General features: G+C 41.7%; 2 protein-coding genes and 1 long non-coding RNA gene across 4 annotated transcripts; 2 read left to right on the top strand and 1 right to left on the bottom strand.

Moving 5' to 3' along the window:
- Positions 1 to 1,138: 1,138 nt before the first annotated feature.
- On the bottom strand, positions 1,139 to 18,394 carry LOC115160860 (uncharacterized). 2 transcript variants are annotated; one of them, XM_029711343.1, is made up of 26 exons: positions 17,709 to 18,394; positions 17,210 to 17,400; positions 17,090 to 17,114; positions 16,787 to 16,966; positions 14,143 to 14,382; positions 13,773 to 14,015; positions 11,608 to 13,673; positions 11,274 to 11,406; positions 8,954 to 9,058; positions 8,772 to 8,846; positions 8,386 to 8,562; positions 8,072 to 8,256; positions 7,929 to 7,983; positions 7,677 to 7,781; positions 7,482 to 7,544; positions 7,188 to 7,364; positions 6,835 to 7,010; positions 5,717 to 5,840; positions 5,504 to 5,623; positions 5,331 to 5,393; positions 5,020 to 5,196; positions 4,706 to 4,888; positions 3,903 to 4,544; positions 3,527 to 3,690; positions 1,801 to 1,975; positions 1,139 to 1,572 (listed from the first exon to the last, which is right to left on the bottom strand). In XM_029711343.1, exons 1-26 carry the CDS (start codon positions 17,878 to 17,880, stop codon positions 1,277 to 1,279), a joined length of 6,312 nt encoding a protein of 2,103 aa, XP_029567203.1. In that variant the 5' UTR covers positions 17,881 to 18,394; the 3' UTR covers positions 1,139 to 1,276. The 2 variants fall into 2 exon arrangements, with proteins under 2 accessions (XP_029567203.1, XP_029567204.1); XM_029711344.1 differs by having other exon boundaries at positions 17,090 to 17,111.
- LOC115160862 (uncharacterized) lies at positions 17,341 to 19,662 on the top strand. Its single transcript, XR_003869131.1, has 3 exons — positions 17,341 to 17,429; positions 19,029 to 19,119; positions 19,341 to 19,662. It is a non-coding gene; the product is annotated as an uncharacterized LOC115160862 (long non-coding RNA).
- A 2,695-nt stretch (positions 19,663 to 22,357) lies between these two features.
- On the top strand, positions 22,358 to 23,972 carry LOC115160859 (N-myc-interactor-like). Its single transcript, XM_029711342.1, has 3 exons — positions 22,358 to 22,392; positions 22,953 to 23,056; positions 23,301 to 23,972. Exons 2-3 carry the CDS (start codon positions 22,970 to 22,972, stop codon positions 23,502 to 23,504), a joined length of 291 nt encoding a protein of 96 aa, XP_029567202.1. The 5' UTR covers positions 22,358 to 22,392; positions 22,953 to 22,969; the 3' UTR covers positions 23,505 to 23,972.

Raw genomic sequence — 23,972 nt, 5'->3', positions numbered from 1 at the left:
TGGTTTATACCTGCGTATACCCTCCACTACACCACTGGCCCTTTGTGTTTTACAAAAAGTGCACTCCGACATGAGTGCGCTGTGATTACGGTTGCTGGCCTTTAAGAATCACGAACCGGTCACACACTGAAGGCCTGCTTATAGGTCCACCACTGCGCAAACATGTCTATAATAGATAAGGTTAAGATATTAAAGTTTCAAGAAAGGTGTGTATATATTTGGCCTGGCGATGCGGTTTTATGTGCTGACTGAATGGAAGCTGATAATGACTTTTTTTACTCCCCTTACAAAAAAGAGCCATTTTGAAACTGCAGTCGACTGGTATTTCGGACGCAGTAATTGCAGAATTACTGCAGTTATACTGCACTGTAACTGCAGTCACACTGCAAAATTACTGCAGTAAAAAAAAAACGTATTTTGGACGCAGTATACTGGAGTTATACTGACTCTAACTGCAAACATTTTTCTGGTCTTGAGAAGAAATTACTAGTCCTCACTGTCTGAGACAAGACGACAGTGAGACAAGACCAAGACACTCAATATGTGGTCTCCAGACCGGACTCAAGACTGAGATCGGACTCTTCCACACTGATCTCAACAAACCATTTCTGTATGGACCTCGCTTTGTGCACAGGGGCATTGTCATGCAAAAAAAGGAAATGGCCTTCCCCAAACTGTTGCCACAAAGTTGGAAGTATAGAATCATCTAAAATGTAATTGTATGCTGTAGCATTAAGATTTCCCTTCACTGTAACAAAGGGGCCTAGCCTAGCATGAAAAACAGCCCCAGACCATTGTTTCTCCTCCACCAAACTTTACAGTTGTCACTATGCATTGGGGCAGGTAGCGTTCTCCTGGCATCCGCCAAACTCAGATTAGTCCGACGGACTGCCAGTTAGTGAAGCGTGATTCATCACTCCAGAGAATGCATTTCCACTGCTCCAGAGTCCAATGGCGGCGAGCTTAACACCACTCCAGCTGATGCTTGGCGTTGAGCATGGTGATCTTAGGCTTGTGTGCGGCTGCTCGGCCATAGAAACCCATTTCATGAAGCTCCCGACAAACAGTTATTGTGCTGACATTGCTTCCAAAGGCAGTTTGGAACTCAGTAGTGAGTATTGCTACCGGGGACAGACAATTTTTGTGCTACGCGCTTCAGTGCTCGGCGGTCCCGTTCTGTGAACTTGTTTGGCCTTGTTTGTTTGGCTGCTGAGCCGTTGTTGCTCCTAGATATTTTCACTTCATAAAAAAAAAGGCCAACAGGCGCCTCTCTCTCTCAGACAGTCTTGAAGCTGATGAGGTAGTCGGGGTAGGCCCCTGCATCACAGAACACCACATAAATAAAGGGATTCTGCAGGTCATTGACAGCACAGTCATGCAGGCCCTGATGGAGATCAGTAGGGTTCAGAGGGTTCGGCTCCTTCATGCCCCCCACCCCTAGGCAGGGATTACCCACTAGCACCCTGGCACGGTACATGTACTTTAGCCCACTGGCGTCTGGGTTGGAGTAGGCATCCTGGCACGAGTACCACGTCTCTTTGGCAAAGTAGGTCCCATCCCCGTAAACAGTAGCTGAAACCAAAGAAAATCCAAAAGATTCGAGAAACCGAACGATTCAAGAAAGTTTCAAGGAGTTAAATATGGAATGAAATGGAGGGTTTCCACTACAGGAATCTATAATGACGAGACAGTTTTTTAAGTGATAATTTGTTTGAATCTTTGTTTGATTAAGCTCTACAGAGCATTACTGTTATGTGAATGGAGAGGACAGTGTATGAGTTGATAAAGAATGTTCTTTACCGTTTCTCCCACAGAAGCTCCTATTGAAACCACAGGCATTGATTTTCTGACAGATGTCTTTGGTGGTGCCATGGTAAAGGTTCAGCTCATTCTTGTTTTTAGGATACTTCTTATCCAACGCCTGTTTCTTCACTGCGTACCTCTGCCACTGGTCCTTGCTCTGAATCCTCTGGATCTGTAAATGAAGCATTATAGATATTGTCAGTGATACAAGCACTACATTCCTCTCCTGGTTGTATATAATCTACACTGAACAAAAATATAAACGCAATATGTATAGTGTTGGTCACATGTTTCATGAGGTGAAATAAAAGATCCCAGAAATGTTCCATACACACAAAAAGCTTATTTCTCTAAAATGTTGTGCACAAATTTGATTACACCTGTTAGTGAGCATTTCTCCTTTGCCAAGATTATCCATGAACCTGACATGTGTGGCATATCAAGAAGCTGATTAAACAACATGATCATTACAAAGGTGCACCTTGTGCTGGGAACAATAAAATGCCACTCTAAAATGTGCAGTTTTGTCACACAACACAATGTCACAGATGTCTCAAGTTTTGAGGGAGCGTACAATTGGCATGCTGACTGCAGGAACGTCCACCAGAGCCGTTGCCTAATAATTTTCATTTCTCTTTCATAAGCCACCTCCAACACCATTTTAGAGAATTTGGCAGTAAGTCCAACCGGCCTCACAACCGCAGACCATGTGTAACCACGCCAGCCCAGCCAGGACCTCCACATCTGACTTCTTCACCTGCGGGATCGTCTGAGAACAGCCACCGGGACAGCTGATGAAACTGTGGGTTTTGCAAACGGTCAGAAACCATCTCAGGGAAGCTCATCTGCGTGCTTGTAGTCCTCACCAGGGTCTTGACCGGACTGCAGTTCGGCGTCGTAACCGACTTCAGTGGGCAAATGCTCACCGTCGATGGCCACTGGCACGCTGGAGAAGTGTGCTCTTCACGGATTAATCTAGGTTTCAACTATACCGGGCAGATAGTGTGTATGGCGTAGTGTGGGTGAGCGGTTTGCTGATGTCAACGTTGTGAACAGAGTGCCCCATGGTGGAGTTATGGTATGGGGAGGCATAAGCTATGGAAACTAACACTATTGCATTTTATCCATGGCAATTTGAATGCAGAGATACCTTGACGAGATCCTGAGGCCCATTGTCGTGCCATTCATCCGCCGCCATCACCTCATGTTTCAGCATGATAATGCACGGCCCCGTGTTGCAAGGATCTGTACACAATTCCAGGAAGCTGAAAATGTCCTAGTTCTTCCATGGCCTGCATAATCCCCAGACATGTCACCCATTGAGCATGTTTTGGATGCTCTGGATTGACGTGTACGACAGCGTGTTCCAGGTCCAGCCAATACCCAGCTTCTTCGCACAGCCATTGAAGAGGATTAGGACAACATTCCACAGGCCACAATCAACAGCATGTGAAGGAGATGTGTCGCACAGCTTTAGGCAAATGGTGGTCACACCAGATACTGACTGCTTTGTTTGATCCACCCCCCTACCTTTTTTAAAAAGGTATCTGTGACCAACAGATGCATATCTGTATTCCCTAATCCATAGATTAGGGCCTAATTAATTTATTTCAATTGACTGATTACCTTATATGAACTGTAACTCAGCAAAATCTTTGAAATTGTTGCATGTTGCGTTTATACTTTTGTCCAGTGTGTATCATATCAGTAATAGTTCATTTACCTGGACAATCTGAACGGTTGATTGTGTTTTAGTATTTGGTTTCTTGGAGGTTGCAACAAATTCCTTCTCTATGCTCTGGTACTCCCCTGAGTTAGGAGCCAGTGTGACTATCTCCAGATCCTTGCCGTCCATTCTGGTCCAGCTACGTGGGAACTGAATGACAGCTGAAAAACAGGAGCATAGAGGAAACCATTGAACAGATCATCAATGTAAAAACTCAGGATCAATTAGTTATTATCAAATACATTTTTATTATTTCAATTCATATTCTCTTGATGTTCTGTATGATACACTTTTGATAAACTATACATTTGTATGAACTATAAATGATGCTTGACTATAAAGCTTTTTCCTAAACATATAACCAAGGTATTACCTGTGTCAGAGTCTGCCACAAGGCTCCTTTTGACCCAGGTGATGGTCCCTTTGCTGTCAGTCTGCTGCATTCTGCTCAGATCAACAGTGAATGTCTCCCCCTGGTGGTTATATTTAAAACTCTTGTCTTTCCTGTGGCAGGCCAGCTCCAGGTCATAGCTGAGACTCTGGTCCAGCTCTCCCCAGGCCTCTCCCTCCCCGGCCTCCCAGCGCACCGTCTCCCTCATCCTCTTCTCCTCTCCCTCCCGGTTCTCCCTGTCCCTCGCCACCAGCAGATAGTCCCTAATCTGGAGGACAGCGGAAAAAACGTTGTCTTTCTTCCCAGATACAGTGACTTTGTTTGGGGATGCTACCAGGACACGGACCTGGTTATTCTGGCTCAGGGCCACGATGGCGTGTTTCTGCGGCTCCAGCAGCAGGGGCAGGTGGCTGGAGGGCAGGTCCTGGCTAACGCACTCCTCCGAGAGCAGCTCGTCCAGAAGTTTCTTCACCTGAGCCAGGCTGGCAGGGGAGGGCCCGTACACCTCAGCCTCCATACTGGGGAAGACCACCGCTGCTGTGGCGCTGGCCAAACACAGGGCTGGTTTGGTAGGAGCAGGCTGGGCTGGTGTGTTTTTTTTTACCGTTTTTGATAACTGTTTGGCTGTTGTAGAAGTAAATAAATACATAAATAATATATGAGAAACATGCATAGTAATACTGGTGAAAATGATTAAACACTTGTAAAGGCTTAAACACTTGTAAAGAAACTATTTTAAAGGCTTATATAGTCATATTTCTGAAGACGATTAGGTTACTACTAACCAGCAGTCTTGGGTGTCAACTTTTTGAACTTTTTCATAACCTCATCAAAGTCCTTCATCATCTTGGTTTGGAATATAACAATGTGAATGGTTTTAACCGATGGGGTTCCGATGGTTTTCTGTAGCTCAGTTATTGAGTGCAACATTGCATTCCCAACCTCCACTGCTCCCAAGTTACCAGCACCTGTACAGGAGCATAAACGTTTGTGTTTTTGGTGTCCAGTGTATTTTTTTATCATTACAGTACATGCATAGCAAATAATAAATGCCACTTTTAGGTTTTTAACAATGATACTACAATGTTATTATGCCTACCTGTTCCAAGTGCTGGGATGGAGACCGACTGGATTTTCTTGTCTTCACACATCTTCAACACCTTGAGCATGGAGCTGGTGATCTCCTTCTCCTTGGTCTGCCCCACCATGTGAATGATGTGCTTGGTCTGGATGTTTCCAGGTTTGGTCATGACAACACCATCATTGGGTTGGGTCCCTGGGGTCAGAAAAGAAATGCATTAGCATGCCTCATTTCTAACACAAACAGCACTTTTTTTTCTTCTTCAGTTACCCATATTTCAATTCTCGTTTACTTTGTTTGTATTTATGGAAGAAATGGAAGACTCATGCCTAAAGCTTTGCACTCGTCCACAACCGACTGTCCAGCTGCTTTTAGAATGGCTCCTGAAACACCTACACAGTGAGGAACAACATGAGTCTAATTATCTTCACCTGAAGACTTTTTATGATGAAAGAATATCAGATATGTTCAGCTGATTTGAAAGTTGGAATAGGGATCTTGCCTGAGTTCAGATCGAGACTTGAGTTTGTACTGCTGACGATGGCGTCCGTTTTCTCCTGAGTGATGTCCCCACATACCACCTTGACCTTCACTGACCCAATTATTGCTTCAATGGTGTTTCCTGGATAAAGGGTAAAGGTTAGAGAGGGAGGATAAGTGGCAGTCATACTGTCGCAGAATGTCACATGCTGTAATACATCGGAACTGTACGAACCTGTCTGACCACTGCTGCCGTCTTCTTCCCCAGAGCTGGTGTCATCATCATAAAAATCATCCTCAGAGTCACTGTGATCGTCATCATCATCACTACAAAGATCATCTTCATCCTGGTTGAGAATCTAAAGAATGGGTTTAAAAGCAATAACTATACACAGTAATGTACACTGAGTGTACAAAACATTAGGAACACATTCCTAATATTTAGTTGCACCCCCCCATCCCTGTGGAAAGCGATCCACAGGGATGCTGGCCCATGTTGACAGTTGTGTCAAATTGGTTGGATGTTCTTTGGGTGGTGGACCATTCTTGATACACACAGGAAACTGTAGAGCATGAAAAACTCAGCAGTGTTACAGTTCTTGACACACTCAAACCGGTGCGCCTGGCACCTACTACCATACCCCATTAAAAGACACATCAAATATTTTGTCTTGCCCATTCACCCTCTAAATGGCACGCATACACAATCCATGTCTCAATAGTCTCTAGGCTTAAAAATCCTTCTTTAACCTGTCTCCTCCCCTTCATCTACACTGATTGAAGTGGATTTAACAAGTAACATCAATAAGGGATCATCGCTTTCACATGGATTCACCTGGTCAGTCTATGTCATGGAAAGAGCAGGTGTTCCTAATGTTTTGTACACTCAGTGTAACTATACATCCACAGTATGCCTGAAGTGAAGTTATATTAACAATGGCAGTTATGACATTATTATTACAAAGTTAGTACATTTTTTCTATTTCTTTAAAGCTAGAATCCTTAGCTACATCCATTTTTGGACTTATAAAGGAATGATATGTACCCATTGATTCTTGAAGAATATAACTTATAAATGCCTCATGAGCTTAGTTCAAATGTTGTACCCCACCAGAACCCAAACTATAAGCTTGTTTTACTCCAATGTTTAGAAACAACATAAACAAACACTGTTTATCCTCAAAACATGTTTAAAACTATAATTTGAATCATGGATGGCCAGTCCTTGCATCCATTGCGCTGTCTATAGATCTGAGAGCGGTTCTCCAGCCCCACCCCTCAGCTTTTTAGCGAAACGGGGGCGGGGAAAACGCTTTGTTATTGTTTCAATTAAGGATTCTAGTTTTAACATACCATCTGTCTAGTCTTCCACTGGTTGAGCCCCAGCTGACACTCCTGCAGGACCTTGTCCTCGTGGATGACAATGTAGATCAGTTTGATGATGGTAGGAATGAGGCACTGTGATAGATGATCCTGGATGCCCTGGAGGATGGCACCCATGGAGTCTGCACCATTAAGGCCGCCACCTCCTACAATGAGAACGTTTTTTTTTTTTTTTTAAATCACTGCATTAGCTGTAGCTGAAAAATAGGACAATAGCTGTGGATAACTCAACAAATTAAAATGCCTGCATGTTGGGAGCCTACAATAACAACTGTTTATAATAACCTGTAATAACACTGAACCACTAATAAACCATTGCCTACCAGTGCCCACAGCAGGGAAGGACACGGTTGTGATCTGTTTGTCCTCACAGCACTTCAGCACCTTGGTGACTCGTAGTGTAGTGTCAGCCACAGAGTGGGGCCCCAGCATGTGGAGGATGAAGTCACACTGCAGGGCCCCTCCACTGGTCACCCCTGCTGCATCAGCCCTCAGAGGGCCTGGAGAAATAAAGCAGATGACACACACACACAGAGACAGAGAGAGAGAAAAGAGTCAGACTGAATGGCTGTGATACACCACAGCTAACATTTTTCCTGAGATGGGGAGACACTCACAAATGGTTTTGCACTCCTGTTCAACTGCGCTCCCAGCTGCTTTGAGAATCGCAGCACTAACTCCTGAAGAGAACATGTTTAAAATGAGGTTGTATCCAGTAGGTAGGAAGAAAGTTATATTAACAGAATAAATCATATTTTCTGGAGTGCGCTAATAATGTAACATTTTCTGTCATTTTTCTTCAGTATACAGACCTGTTGTTAAGCTGATACTTGAGTTGGTGGTATTCACGATGCCTCTGACAGTTTCTTGAGTGATGTCGCCTCTCCTCACTTCAATTCTGACACCATGGATTTTAACTAGGGGAGGGAAAAGGTCAACATTTCACCCACACACATTGTGATAATGATACCAATGCACATTTTAAAATAGGACACCATGAATTCATTTGAAATGTAAACAAATATGAATTAATTTCAAATTCAAACAAAGTATCAAAGTCAGACCTTGATTTGGGGGAAGACTGGACTGAGAAGGTGTAGATGTTGATGCAGCCTTTGCCTAGATAAAGCCCATAACCTCTAGTTATCACACTCATCAACAAAACAACAAAACATTTTCAAATGAGCCTTAGGTGAATTAAATCTACCTGCTCAATTTTGTGTGGGCCCAGGTTCCTTTCGTTAAAGTAATCTCTCAAGAGGTCAAAGATCTTTTGCTCAAAGGCCACTATGAAGATGATTTTGATGCTGGATGAAGGCATCTGTGATATGTGGCTCTCCAGTCCTTTTAGTATGGCCTTGATGGAATCTTTAGGCTCAATGCCACCTTTCCCTGAAGCACAAGACATCAGCATCCAAAGTGAGAAATAGATCAATTGAAACAAATAAATTGGTTGATTAATCAATACAAGTGACACTGGAATGGAACATTTAGTTTTACAATATATTTCAGTTGAATCACCTGTGCCAATAGTAGGAATGGACACTGTGACTGCCTTCCTGCCCTCACACTGATTAAGGACCTTCTCTATAGAGGTAGTGATATCTGCAGCATTCTTGGGCCCAACTATCTGAGCTATGTTCTGACAGTTCAGTTTCCCACCACATGAGAGCACAACATCATTGTCCTTCAGGACACCTGGGGAAATTGGGACAAAAAGAAAATCAGTATTCTGTGATTAAGGTTCAACACTAATGGTCTGGTAGCAAGCTGAATACTATATTATTTCTGGAAATATTGATTTTATAACCTAATCTTATCATATCAAGTATTATCGCTTGACTAAGTCCTCTTGTAAATGGGACTTCCTGGATAAATTAAGGTTGAATAAAAAAAGTATACCTTACCAAGTAATTGTACCATTCTTCTGCATTCATCCACTACTGATTTCCCAGCTTCTTTTAGGATGGCTCCAGACACACCTGTTGAGATAAGACATAAGTTAGAGACTTACCGTACACCGACAAATGAAAACAAACTGAAAACAAACCGTGTGAACATGTCATTAAAAACATTAAAAAACACTTGCCAGAATTAAGATTCAGATGATGGTTGTTGGAATTCACTATGACATCCACTGTCTCTTTGGTGATGTCTCCCTTCTTCAGGATCACTGACACTCCACTAATAATCACTGTTAATAGAAGAAAAATTAATTAAACAATTACCCCACCGAAGACATTCTTTCAAAAAGTAGGCAGCAACAATCAATACAGAATTCAAACATACAACACGATCCAGCCTAAAAAAAGCATTTACACTCCTCCGTAAGAGTCTCCCATCAATATTTTAAATTCATTCAGTAGCACTAACATATCTAGATGAAGCATGGATTGTAGACTATTCCATGCCTCTGGTGCACAAGAAGAGAATACAGTCTTGCCTAATACTGTGAATGTCCCGGGGACTTTAAGTAGCAACCACCTAACAGACAGGGTATGGTAACTGCTGGTGGGGAAGGAGACCAGACTACAGAGGTAGAGGGAGTTTACCCAAAAGGGCTTTGTAGATGAACACATACAAATATAGCTTCCTGCGCATATAAAGTGAGGTCCAACCTTCCATTTGGTATAAGGTGCAATGGTGGGTGAGTGACTTGGCATTTGTAACAAAGCACAAGGATGCATGATAAACAGAGTCCAGTCTCTATAAGACGGAGGAGGTTGCATGCATATAGAACAAGTCACCATAATCAATTACAGAGAGAAAAGTGTCCTGAACAAGTTTCTTTCTAGCCATAAGCGGGAAGCAAGCCTTATTATGAAAATAAAAACCCAATTTCAATTGAAGCTTCCTCACAAGATTATCCAAATGAACTTTAAAAGGACAACTTGTCATCCAACCATATACCTAGGTATTTGTAGGATGACACTCTTTCAATAGATAAGCCACCAGATGTGACAATGCTAACCTTCTCTGGCAGAGTTCGAGCTCTGGTAAAGGTCATGCATTTTGTTTCTTGTACATTCAAGACCAGTTTAAGACCATAAAGGGAGGCAGTGACTGAAAAGCAGTCTGGAGCTCTTCAACAGCCTGAACCAGAGAAGGAGCACATGAGTATTATGACTGTGTCACCTACATTTAGATGTAACTTTACTGGTTGCATCCCATTTCTTAAATCTTTAATAGAAATTGAGAACAACACAGGAGCTAAAATGGAACCCTGGAGCACACCTCTACTAATCTCAAGAAAGCTAAACTTGTGATTGTCAGTATGTACACATTGTGATCTGTCAGAAAAATTGTTCCTAAACGAATTTACTGCCCCTTCACTGAGACCAATGTTACTGAGTCTTCCTAGCAACAATTCATGGTCAACTGAATCAAATGCCTTTGATAAATCCACAAACAGAGCAGCACAATGTTGCTTTTTATCAAGTGAATTAATGATGTCATGTACCAAGGCCATAACTGCAGTTGTGGTGCTGTGCCCCAATCTAAAGCCAGACTGAACTCTGCTCTGTATGTTATTTTCAATTAAGACGTTTTTTTTAACTGAGTTCACTAGGGATTCAGACTTCAGTAATAATACCAGCTGCTATTATTAAGAGGTAGGGATCCAGGTTGTCTGGACCTGCAGACATTTTAGTGTCGATTGCCTTCAGTGCTTTATAGACCTCAGCATAAGAAACAGGCTCAAGCCTGTTCAAGCCTGAGGGTGGTTTTAACCTTCTAGACTATGAATTGTATCAACTCGCTATCCAATGTTTTTACTTGCGACAGATACACTGAGTATACCAAACATTAGGAACAATCCTTGGATAGCTTTGAAGAATTCATCGATAAATTGGTCCAAATGGCAAACTAAAGGCACAGAAACGGTAAATTATTTGGTAACAGGAAATACATTTAGTTTTGGACTGACCAATGTAGATATTTTCAAATACATGCAACTTAAAAGTTACATATCACAACATTTTTTATTTGAAATCTTTTGGACATTCAGTCAGAAAATTCTAAACTAACGTATAGAATGTATTATACAAAAGACAAAATTCACAAATTCTACAGCATAACGGTCATGTCTTAAGTGTAAAACGAACAATTACTCAATATTCCACGCTTTCTGGGAATGCTATGAAGTCCAAAAGTTATGGACGGAGCTAGAATGTTGGCTGTCAAAAATATTACAATGAAAACATACTTTTAATCCGTCTGTCTGCATATTTCATATGGGGGTGTAGTGAGATAAGCAATGGGCTGGATGATTCTCTTCTCATCACTCATCTTGAAAAACCTTATACTAAAAACTTGGAAATCAATTTGTGAGGACAGGGCATGCTGTAGGTTTCCTGCAGTATTCAACTGTATGGTATGATTATATAAAAAGTATGGTTGAAGGAACTAACCTTTGATGTCTAAGCCTGGCTTAGCCACTAGGTGGGGTGGTGGATGTGTGTTATGTGGGGCAGCGGCTGCAGAGGGAGCAGTTGGAGTTGTGCCTGTTGCTGTTTCGTTGGTTATTTGTTGTCGACGATAACCCTGTTCAATGAAGTAGGACAAGAAGAGGTTTGACTTTCAACAGGAAGTCTTGACCCCATTTACAATAACACTGCACATTTCCTCCTTAATCAAACCCATGCATGTACCAAGGTCTGAAATGGTATGTTAATCACAGGTGTAGCCAGGTGGCATTATAAACAAACAATAAACATCGAATGGAATGTTGATAAGTGGACATACCTCTCCTTCAATGGCTGACTGGAACTCCCCCACTATCTTGGCATCAGAGTCTATCACAAATATGTTCCTCAGGTGTTGGGGTTTCTGTTTAATGAAACCGAGGACTCCCTTGATAACTGCTGCACAGCTCTCTGTGATGGGAAAACCAAAGGTACCGCACCCCATCGCTGGCATCCATATGGAGACGCACTTCTTGATGTCTGCTTTCAGTAAACTGTCCTGGACCGTCGACTGTAGATTGATATTTTTAAGAGTTGAGGTGACCTTCCCCCATACTGGAATCACTGCATAAATGAGGTGCTGAGCTCCAAGGGTGCCTGGGTTGGACAAGACCACATCTCCTGGCTGTAGAGTCTGCCTCTCCTTCAGGAACTTGTCAAACACCTTCCTGATATCAGGCCCACCAATCTGAAGGAACTGCTTGGCGATCGGAGTATCAAAGGACAGATTGCTGCTCAGAGGGCAGATCAATGCATCTGCAGCATGTTGGGAGATGTTACCCTGACCAACAGTTAAAGTGACGCAACCTTCAATGTTGTATCTGTATTTCTGACAGTGGGTAATCACTGGTGATAGGTAGAGTTTGCACCCTAAATCCTTGAACTTAGACTGCAGATCCACTTGGTTTTTCTCTAGGACTTTGGACTCTCCGGCTTTGGAGTATGTGTACCTCTCCGTTGTAATTGTACTGACCTGCTGTTTCACTGCATCTACGGCCTCTTTGATTTTATCACTCGCTGCCGTGATCTTCAGACAAGGAGATGCTAGTGTTTTGCATGGCAGTATAGTCACGCCCAGAGCCTTGATTTCAGGGACCTCTGAGAGGTTCATGCAAGAGGCCACAAACTCTACTTCCTGGACAGATTTGAGAGAGACATCCACTGTTTCCGGCTTCTTGTTGTCCAGGTATCCCCTCAACTTCCCTGCCACATCTGCCACCACACTGGAGAATCCACAGACTCCAATCTTCTCCTGTGTTACGGAAATGCTGACATTGTGGTTGTTCCTGGTGAATTTGAGGTCGCCATTAAGTATGGTAAAGAACTGTGTCCATTGTTCGCCATTGGTCACATGGGCTTGGTCTGGTGTGAGTTTGATGACTTCCTCTTTGATGACATCATGTAATGTGTCTTCAGCTCTCTGGATGTCAGCTCTTTCTGCAAGGATGTGGATGGAACCGTCACCAAGGAGGAATACAGACGATATGTGGTTCTGGGCAAAATGCTTCCTCTCAAACTTCTTCAGGTCCAGAGATTTCAAGAACTCCATCAAAGGCACTGATACATTAAGCAGTCTGGTTTCAACATTCCCCATTGCCTCATTGACAACACCTTCTGCGGTACTCACCTTGTTCTCTAAACCCTTTAGACATATGATGAAGCTTTCTTCATCTTTGGAAAACTCCACGTCCACTAGTTTGCCAGAGACAAGATCCCAGATGATCTCAAACTTCTCTTTGGAGTCCAGTGAGATCTTTTTTACTATTGTGTTCCTCTCCATCTCAAGCTCATCACTGACCTTCTTCACCATGTGCTCAATCTTCTCCACAAGGGTCTTCACCTCATTCTGCACTCCTACCACCACAATCTCACCATTGCTCTTCTTGTAAGAGATGCTGGCATCAGAGGATTTGAGACCAAGACAACTATTCTCAACCCTTTCCCAGACCTCCACCGCTGTGGGCAGCTGAACCTCTTTGTATTTCTCTAGCAAGGCCAGAGCCTCTCTCCGGGCAATTCTTCCCCATTTAGGGCCCAGTCTGAGCATGCCCAAGGACTCCTTCTCCATGGTCATGTCCAGCTCCATCTGTGGGGGTTCTGTGATCCTATTGAAGGAGACACTAGCATTGACCTTACGTAGTCCAGTTGTTAAATCCTGCTTGCGGGCTTCATCACATTTAATGAAGTCGAAAAGTGCTGAACTGAGACAAAGGGCTATGTTAGAAGGGATGTCTGATTGGGGGGCTGTTTGCCCTGTTAACGCCTTCTGCAGACTGGAGTAGAATAGCTGAGCTATGAGGTCCACCCCACCGAAATGATGCTTGTGTTCCGCCACCCGATAGGCAACTGGAATAAGGTGAACAGAGGGCAGAATTATTTACTGAACACGTTAGCTTAAAACGTCATCCTATTTCTAGAGGATAATGTAATTGAAAAGGGGCCTACCATGACAGTCTTCAAAGGTGATGACCATGCTCTTGCCCTTGGTAACCCAGATCTGGGACTTGATATCTCCTCCTTTGCTCCTCTTGCTGGAGAAGTAGAGATTGAGGGCCTCCTCCACTCCTCCTTTGATTTGGCTAATGTCCCCCTGGACAAGCACAGAGTCTGTCAGCTCTAAACGACACGCCCCGATCTCCATGCCCTGGAACTTCTTTGATGAACATTTCCTAAGGAAGGACTTTATGTCTGCGTAACATAAAATGTTAATAGTTAGTTTAGTATTGTATGTCGTTGTTTGGTCATTGAACTTAATTTAATGGCGGAATATTAGAGATATTGTGTGTACATCTTTTTGATGTATCTGTGGACCCACCAATGTTCTGTTTGAAGCTGACCACTACTCTGTCTCCATCGTCCAGGGTCTCCCAGGCATGCTCAGCCCCTTGGCTGCAGCTGCCAATGAACAGAGTGATGATGTCGCACTTGCAGTTCTCATTAAACCCAGTCAGGACGAAGCGCCTGTTGTCCAGTTTCCCTTCCACAGCAGTCTCATTGTACACCTCAACAGAAATGCCATAGTGATGCTCCTTCTTGGCAAGGACTTTCTCTGCATCTGACAGGAGGTAAAGAATTTATTGGTGGGCATGATTGTCCAAACAGACTCAAGAAATAAACTCATATGATGTTCACCTGTTGATATAAGTAGATGGCATGTAATGTAACAATGTAAATTCTCTAAAATGCAAAGACTCAAATAGCAGCCATTGTGTTCTTGTGACTGGGAAGGAAGCATTTCCTCATGACCCCTATTCCCAGCTGAGATGAGACATTCCATTTTACAGTCATAGCAAACTAACCTCTGAATGATAAACAAGTATGGCAGATCTAATTACAGTGTTTATTCCAACAGGCACAAAGTGGAAATGTACACTGATTAGAGGTCGACCGATTAATCGGAATGGCCGATTAATTAGGGCCGATTTCAAGTTTTCATAACAATCGGTAATCGGTATTTTTGGTATTTAAAATTTTTTTTTTTTAGTTTTTTAAAAAACCTTTATTTAACTAGGCAAGTCAGTTAAAGAACACATTGTTATTTTCAATGACGGCCTAGGAACGGTGGGTTAACTGCCTTGTTCAGGGGCAGAACGACAGATTTTTACCTTGTCAGCTTGGGGATGCAACCTTACGTTAACTAGCCAACGCTCTAACCACCTGCTTTACGTTGCCAAGGTAAGTTGCTAGCTAGCATTAAACTTATCTTATAAAAAAACAATCAATCAATCATAAACACTAGTTAACTACACATGGTTGATGATATTACTAGTTTATCTAGCCTGTCCTGCTTTGCTAATCGATGCGGTGCGCATTCGCGAAAAAGGACGGTCTTTGCTACGACGTGTACCTAACCATAAACATCAATGTCTTTCTTAAAATCAATACACAAGTATATATTTTTAAACCTGCATATTTAGTTAATATTGCCTGCTAACATGAATTTATTTTAACTAGGGAAAATGTGTCACTTCTCTTGCAAACAGAGTCAGGGTATATGCAGCAGTTTGGGCCGCCTGGCTCATTGCGAACTGTGAAGACTATTTCTTCCTAACAAAGACAGCAGACTTCGCCAAACGGGGATGATTTAACAAAAGCGCATTTGCGAAAAAAAGCACAATCGTTGCACGACTGTACCTAACCATAAACATCAATGCCTTTCTTAAAATCAATACACAGAAGTATATATTTTTAAACCTGCATATTTAGCTAAAAGAAATCCAGGTTAGCAGGCAATATTAACCAGGTGAAATTGTGTCAGTTCCCTTGCGTTCGTTGCACGCAGAATCAGGGTATACAGAATCTGGCTCGTTGCGAACTAATTTGCCAGAATTTTACAGAACTATGAAATAACATTGTAGGTTGTGCGATGTAACAGGAATATTTAGACTTATGGATGCCACCCATTAGATAAAATACGGAACGGTTCCGTATTGTCACTGAAAGAATAATGTTTTCGAGATGATGGTTTCCGGATTTGACCATATTAATGACCTAAGGTTTAATATATTATAGTTAAGTCTATGATTTTATATTTGATAGAGCAGTCTGACTGAGCGGTGGTAGGCAGCAGCAGGCTCGTAATAGTCAAAGGTATATGGTTTAGAGAGAAATAGTCGACGCGTCATAATTCCTGTAATAACTTGCGGCTGAACTTGAAAGGGGTTCCTTCGTTATTTTACCGTTCATGTCTTCCATAGAGAATGTCTTGATCTACTTCAAATAAGGTCTGTGTTTTGTGCTTAAACCGCCTCGGCGTTTTGATACCCGTGTAAATCTCACTAGGTAACGTTTGTCAACATATTTTCATAAATCCACTCTACAAAAAAATGTATCTTCGCTTATATTGATCAGAGTTATATCCTATGGATATCTACACAGTTATAAAATTGGCAAGGTGGTGTAAGCCTAAACCAAACACAGACCTTATTTTAAGTTAATCTAAAAATATCCTATGGAATAAATGAAGGAACCGCTTTTCAGATTTTGCTAGAAGGTGTCATGGGAATTATGACTCGTACTTTGGTAGTCAATTCTTACCATGCCCATTATTAAAATAGGATTTCCTGCATATAGAAATTACAGTTTTTGTTTTCAGCATTCATCACAGGTAACTTAAACTCTATTTTTATTATTCAAACAGTTGAGAGTATTTGTCTCCTAAGCAGACTCTTCAGTATCGTTGTCACTTCAGAGCTGTGTATGTGTGTGTATATATATATATACATATTAAAAAAAGCATAATAATAATCGGCCGATTAATCGGCAGCGGCTTTTTTGGTCCGCCAAATAATCGGTATCGGCGTTGAAAAATCATAATCGGTCGACCTCTAACACTGATTACAGTAAAATAAATCCAAGTGCGTGGTTAATAACTCCCACATACAGTAAATCCACAATATAATATTAATTTGAGGAAAGAATATTTAAATTATATAAGTCTATGTAAAAAAACTCCTTACCTGACTGAAAAGACAGTTTGAGGATCCAGCTATTCTTGCCATGTCTTGTAATGCTGACCCCTTCTTCTTCCGATGCAAACTGGTCAAAATACAACTTAAGGAGCTCCTTTTCGAGTTCCTTGGTGGTTCTAACAAGCAGTGTATATGTGTCTGCTTTAATATCCTTATCCTCCACTGAATCTGAAAAATAAACAGAAAGACACACACACACACACAGAGAGAGAAAGAGCATTAACATGAATGGGATTCCCATATTAATGTTATATATTGATGAATAAGTGTCTTTATGAATATCAGTCTTACCTGCTTGACTGTCTGACACTGGCTGCTACATCACAGATAAAGACAGGTACAGAAAAACACATGTCAAAATATTGTAATATGGCAAACTTGATGCAATATAACAAATAAACAAATAATCACCTTTTCTTCGGTGTTGAGTGCAGATTTCCCCACAAGAGTCAGATTGTCTCTTTTTGGTAATAGAGGTGGTTTAACATTCTTCACTTTTGTTTCACCGCCATTCTCTTTCAGTTTCACTTGAAGCTCAACTACCCCAATGGGTTTTTTAAAATCTATCTTATGATCTCTTTTAGCCAACACTTTCTGCAGAGCTGGGGAAATGATAAAATACCAGCATTAGGTACAGTATATGTAGTCTTGGCCTGATTAATCCATTGTACAAAACCAGATTCTGCTGTTTTGGCTCCTAAGACATTACATTACTGAACACAATCTTGGTGCTTCAGATGTTTGTCAAAATACTTAGATTGTTTACATTAACTGTTTATCACAATACTTCAGATATAGGCCTGAGCACAATAGATAAACTGTATAACTAGGCCAATTTATTCACAATCAGATTATGTGTCTAAATTGACAGAATGTAAATATTTTGATTTCAAAATATTTGTATAATTACATGCATCTTCGAGGTAAACGAGCAGAGCCTTCTTCTTGTCCCCAGGATAGTCTTGAATTTGTAATACCTCTCCCCCAGACCTCCTTTTGTTTTTGAAGTACAAATCCAACTTGGATCTAATTTTGTCTAGGTCGTCTGGCAGACCCTCCAAAATCACTGTTTTTTCCGTCATTATTCAGACAATTAGGTCGGCCTATATTGATTGAAGCATGATAATATTTGTATGACTCTTATTTCAGAAACTTTGATTGCTCACCTGTCCTGTTGAAGTGACAGTTCGTGTCTCAGGGGAACGACGATTCTGAAATTCCACACTCTGAAAGCGTGCTACAGTGTCTTTTTTATTTCGGTTGTTATGGAAAACCCGTGCTAATATGTTGTGTTGAGCCCTGATGGTTGCGCCCTGTATAGTGCATAAAATAACTTTCACTTTTGATTTTAACCTCGTGACTTCGAGGAACTTGATATTTTACTGAACTAGAAAGTTAAAGTTGGATATTCGACGGATATTCGCGCTTTCAAACCACTTGAGCCACAGACTCCAAATAAGTGTCATGATGTTGGAAAAATTGCGCACAACATTGCACAGGTCTTATTTTCACGATTAGGACATTCATTCGCTTTACAAAGCTAATAAACATGTGGAAATGTGAGCAGCATTTTGTATTCCTAGATGAATTAGTTAGGGAGCGTAAACAAAGTTTAAACTTCTTTTACATTCGAATTTCAATAGCTCCTTGGTCATGTGACCTATTTGACTCAAACAAGGTTCAGAATGTCCACTGACTACCCTTCTATATTGCACACCCCTTGGTTTATCCATTTTCATCTCACACGTTTTTACATTACTTTTCCAAACTTTCAAATTTCAATAGCTCCTTGGTCACGTGACCTACTGACTTCAAACAAGGTTCAGAATGTCCACTCAGTGGGCCTACACATTGCACAGCCTTTAGTTTGTCAATTTTCATCTCACACGTTTTTACATAAATGTTTTAAAATTCAACATTTCAATAGCTCCTTGGTCATGTGACCTAATGACTTCAAACAAGGTTCAGAATGTACACTCAGCAGGCCTACACATTGCAGACCCTTTAGTTTGTCTATTTTCATCTCACGCAATTTTTCAATGTTTTTCAATGTTTCCAATTTCAATAGCTCCTTGGTCATGTGACCTACTGACCTCAAACAAGGTTCAGAATGTCCACCCCTCTGTCATTTTGACTGGCAGGCTGTAACAACAGATTGCTTTGATATGAACTTAATATGAGGGGACTAAAAAGAAACAAACACTCACAGTATTGACTCTGCTGGCTTCAGATCTATACCCAGATCCCTGAGAAGAAAGTGAAGTTTACCAGTAAGGAGAACGAGGGCAGCGATGACAGCGGTCAGTGCATCAAGGAAAAAGGTACAGGAATCAGGACGGCCAGATATGAACAGACAAAGGGACCATGTCTTCTCATTTTGGATTAGCCTTTGATATATAATAGGATAGATCACTTACTTTTGTGGCTTGATAAAGGACAAATTAATGTATAGTAATGTACTGTACAAATCAGATTTGATCCTATTCCAGAGTTATCTATGTTCATTGTATGTGAAATACTGGGATTCCCCTTTTTTCTCTAGTGGCAGCCCAGATCCTGAAGATGGCCAAGTGCACTGTGTCCTGTGACAAAGACAAGGTGTATGTGAAGCCTAAAAGCCTAACACTGGACCCTTCTGTCAAGTTTGAGGTACAGTAGTTCACACAATTAATGTTATAATTAAGTACCTTGAAGACATTAAAGAGTTACTGCCTTTAAAAAGCAACAAATCCCTTTGAAAAGGGATTATGTGGCATCGATTCGAGTCAGAAACAGTTATTCCACTGTCAAAATTGACTACAAAGTGTAAATAGGTTACATTTTGTCATAAAGTCAGTGTCTTCTAAAACGGAGTTTGGAACATCTGTGCGTCACAACGGGTAAATGAAGGTTGGGTTTTGATTTGATGATGTCCATTTACCCACTAACATGGGGCGAACAGCTGCGGTGATTGCTCTATCCAATAGCATAGACAGTGAGACACACCTGCCCAGCACCTCCAACTTTGTTTTCATAAGACAAAACGTTGCACATTTTCTTACTTGAGAAATAATGCACCAAACACCTTAGTTAGATGTAAAACTAAAACATCCTTGGCAAAAACATCATTATGGTTATTTTGAGGAAGTGAAATAGGCTTCCGTGCCTACAGTGTCTCATGGGGGACAAACGTCAATAACCAAACGGGGATGAAACACACCTCCAAGACTGAAATCTCGTTTTTCTAATGAGCAACAGAAAAACACACATGCCAATCGGTGTGTTTAGTGGCCCTTAAAAGACAATCTCCTACACCTGATAATGATTTCATTTACCAAGGACTCTGTGTGTACTAGGCTAGGGAATAACCGTCTTTACTGCAAAGTGTAAAGGCATGTTCCAATTTACTTTCAGTTAGGAGTTAGGGGTACGTTCAAGAAAATGATGCCATTCGCCTGGCACTTGTCCACCGTTACTTATATTATGGCTGATTAAGTGCTGTACTGTTGACAAGGTGGCACACTGTGAACAAGGTTTGTGGCTGTCGCTGTGCAGGTGCACCTTGATGTGAGGAGCAAATGAGAAATTGTCTGGAGATTAGCTTCTCCAAGCCCAGTTGAGGGGGAGGAGAGGGGAGAGGTTGGACTATGACATGCACTCTGGGAAAGGAAAAATCACCTTCCTCAACACTGGAGGTACAGTAGATCTATTCTATTAATAATTAGTGTGTGTGTGTGTGCGTGTTCACTCACACTGCACACTGCCCTAACCCATCTGGACAAGAGGAATACCTATGTAAGAATGCTGTTCATCGACTACAGCTCAGCATTTAACACCATAGTACCCTCCAAACTCGTCATTAAGCTCGAGACCCTGGGTCTCGACCCCGCCCTGTGCAATTGGGTCCTGGACTTCCTGACGGGCCGCCCCCCAGGTGGTGAGTGTAGGAAACAACATCTCCACCCCGCTGATCCTCAACACTGGAGCCCCACAAGGGTGTGTTCTCAGCCCTCTCCTGTACTCCCTGTTCACCCATGACTGTGTGGCCATGCACACCTCCAATTCAATCATCAAGTTTGCAGACGGCAGTACAGTGGTAGGCTTGATTACCAACAACAACGAGACGGCCTACAGGGAGGAGGTGAGGGCCCTCGGAGTGTGGTGTCAGGAAAATAACCTCACACTCAATGTCAACAAAAAATCATCCAGAAGGCGAGGTCAGTACAGGTGCATCAAAACGGGGACCGAGAGACTGAAAAATAGCTTCTATCTCAAGGCCATCAGACTGTTAAACAGCCATCACTAACATTGAGTGGCTGCTGCCAACATGCTGACTTATCTCTAGCCACTTTAATAATGGAAAGATTGATGTAATAAATGTATCACTAGCCACTTTAAACAATGCCACTTTATATAATGTTTACATACCCTACATTACTCATCTCATCAGGGGCGGAAATCCCGGGGGGGACGGGGGGGACACGACCCCCCATCCTGGAAAAAATATGATTTGTCCCCCCCAATATATCACTGAAACATAACTATGTAATTTAAATAATATTAATAATACGCAATGAAAGCAATTGTGCGGATTATAGACACTTAATAGCGCGTTTTTAAGTTTCAAAAGATTGCGACCCCCCCACCCTTTTCCTCACAATGGTTTGATCCACTGGCAAGGTAACAGAGGGGTCATGTCTACTGTCTGAAAGGCACTCAATGAGCGTAACTGACGTGAGGTTAATCCAGTCAATCGCAAACACACACTAGCTGAATATGCAGAGCTAGCGCGCAAATATTAACTATTAAGCTAGCTAGTACCTATTCCATTTATGTGGCCTCGTCAAAGATGGAATCTTTGCTATCGTCAATTTATTCCGAGATCAGCATGCAGATGATGTAAGTTAGTGCTTCAAAGTCCCTGTGATAAGGTTAGCGATAAACTGAAGTCCAAACTGAACAGAACTACACTCTCTTCTACCATTGTCTTAAATATATTTAATGGTCTCGTTGCAAAAGCTAAATTGTCGCAAGGGAACTTTTATTTATTTATTTTATTTAACCCGGGTAGCAAAGATTATAGCAAACACCACTGAAACTGAATTGGTGCTCGCTAGCTTTGCAAATTCAGCTATTGTTGGAAGCCAGCCAATATGAAAGAAACTATTAAAATTACAAAAGGTTGCAGCATATGTTGTGTAAATGGTGAACTCATACAGCTGTCAACTCTTGTCATTTTAATCCGTTTCACATTTGCTAGCTACCTTTAGATCGAAGCCCAAATAGAATGATAAAAGATAAGATGATAGAAGCCCATCTCCTACTGTAAATAACCTACACACTGTGTGTGTGTGTAGCCAGCCAGGTAGAAAAATGGCAGAAAAATAAAAGACGGACATCAGAGTATTTTTCAGTACACCAAAACGCAAAGTAAGAACCCTAGTAGCCTAATATCTCAAAGACTAGTTGATAAAATGTTCATAAGAAAGAAATGAAATTCTAATGGAAATGTTTCACAATGATGTCATTAGGCAGAGCAGGCAACAGATGGCACACAGACAGCAGAGTTGGGGACAGATATGCAGGGACAGACTGGCAGAGACAGGGAGTCTCAGGTAAGTTTGTTGAGTCTTTGTTTGGCAACATTATGAAAGGTTGTTTACTTGATAGCTACCTACACTAATAGCTAGCTAGAACAAAGTGTTAATAAGATAAAAATTCATTAAAAAGCAATATGTAGGCTATGTGTTACAGCACTACTTTTGGTGTCCCCCTCAGGAATTGCTCTTGAGAAAATTTCATGTAATTGTCCCCCCCAAAGTTGATATCAGATTTTTGCCCCTGCATCTCATATGTATATACTGTACTCTATACCATCTACTGCATCTTGCCTATGCCGTTCGGCCATCGCTAATTCATATATTTTTATGTACATATTCTTATTCATTCCTTTACACTTGTGTATAAGGTAGTTGTTGTGAAATTGTTAGATTACTTGTTAGATATTACTGCATGGTCGGAACTAGAAGCACAAGCATTTCGCTACACTCGCATTAACATCTGCTAACCATGTGTATGTGACAAATAAAATTTGATTTGATTTGTGAGTGCAGTATTCAATATGGTTAAGCAGAGAAGAGTTTACACAAAATATAATTTTTGTCTACTATTCAAGTGTCAGAGAGTCTGGCCATGAAAAGGAAGTACAGTGTGGATGTCGACCGTGAAGTGAACGTGAACGTTGGCCTCGGTGACAGTTACCAGCTGAAGAAGTTTCTGGTAAGATAAATAATATTCACTAATCTTTCGCCAGGCATTTATTTATGTATGTCAAAAGCATTGCCCAATCAGGCACCACATGCTACTTTATTGGGTTATATAGTCTCTGTTGGAGCAGGACTTTAACACATGCCTATCTACTGTGTGGTAGTCTCCTGTGACAGAATGCTAACAGAAATCCAGACTTGGTTCTGGTTGTGTTCCGAGATTAACAGTGGAACTTTTCTCCACTCTGTTATTCCAGACGTTCTGTGGCACTCCAAAACGCACCATCCTCCTGAACGATATAGAAGACATCCTGGATGAGGAGGACCTGCAGGACTACCTGGAGATTCACTTCCAGAATCCCAGTAACTACGGTGGGGAGCTGGAGTGCATCAAGCACGTCTCCAGGGGCAAGGAGGTGAAAGCCTTCTTCACTGAGGATGCCGCTGAGGTGGAGGCCTAACATTAACACTAACGGCCATCCTCTTACAGTACATTTATACTCATGTTCCTCAGTACTTGGTACCACAGGAATATGCCTTAGAAATGATGCATTAATCAGCATTCACCATGAACTCTACACCCCCCTGACATTTATCACTATATGATGCCAAAACTGATATGTACGTCTTATACAAACTTGAATGGTTATCTGTAGGAGACAGATGGCTGTGGAATGTGTTGGGGAAGACGGGTGGAGATCTTTGGATTAGGCCTCAAGGGGGCTGAGTTCAGGTCAGTTTCCCTTAAGGGAGAAACAATGGTTTATTATCCTATCACTTCGTCTTCCTGTCGGACCATAAAATATGTAAGGATTGGAGAGAAGGAGGAGTGTTTAAATTGGAGTATATATACTTGTGGTGGTGGAAACATGTGATGTCTGAATGTAGCTGTATTGACCCTTTGGGAAGAATTAAACTTGGTTAAGCTA

The sequence above is a fragment of the Salmo trutta genome, chromosome 24 (assembly GCF_901001165.1).
Source record: "Salmo trutta chromosome 24, fSalTru1.1, whole genome shotgun sequence".
Classification (NCBI taxonomy): domain Eukaryota; kingdom Metazoa; phylum Chordata; class Actinopteri; order Salmoniformes; family Salmonidae; genus Salmo; species Salmo trutta.
Note: the sequence above shows the minus strand (reverse complement) of the source record. Positions and strands in the feature narration are given on the sequence as shown.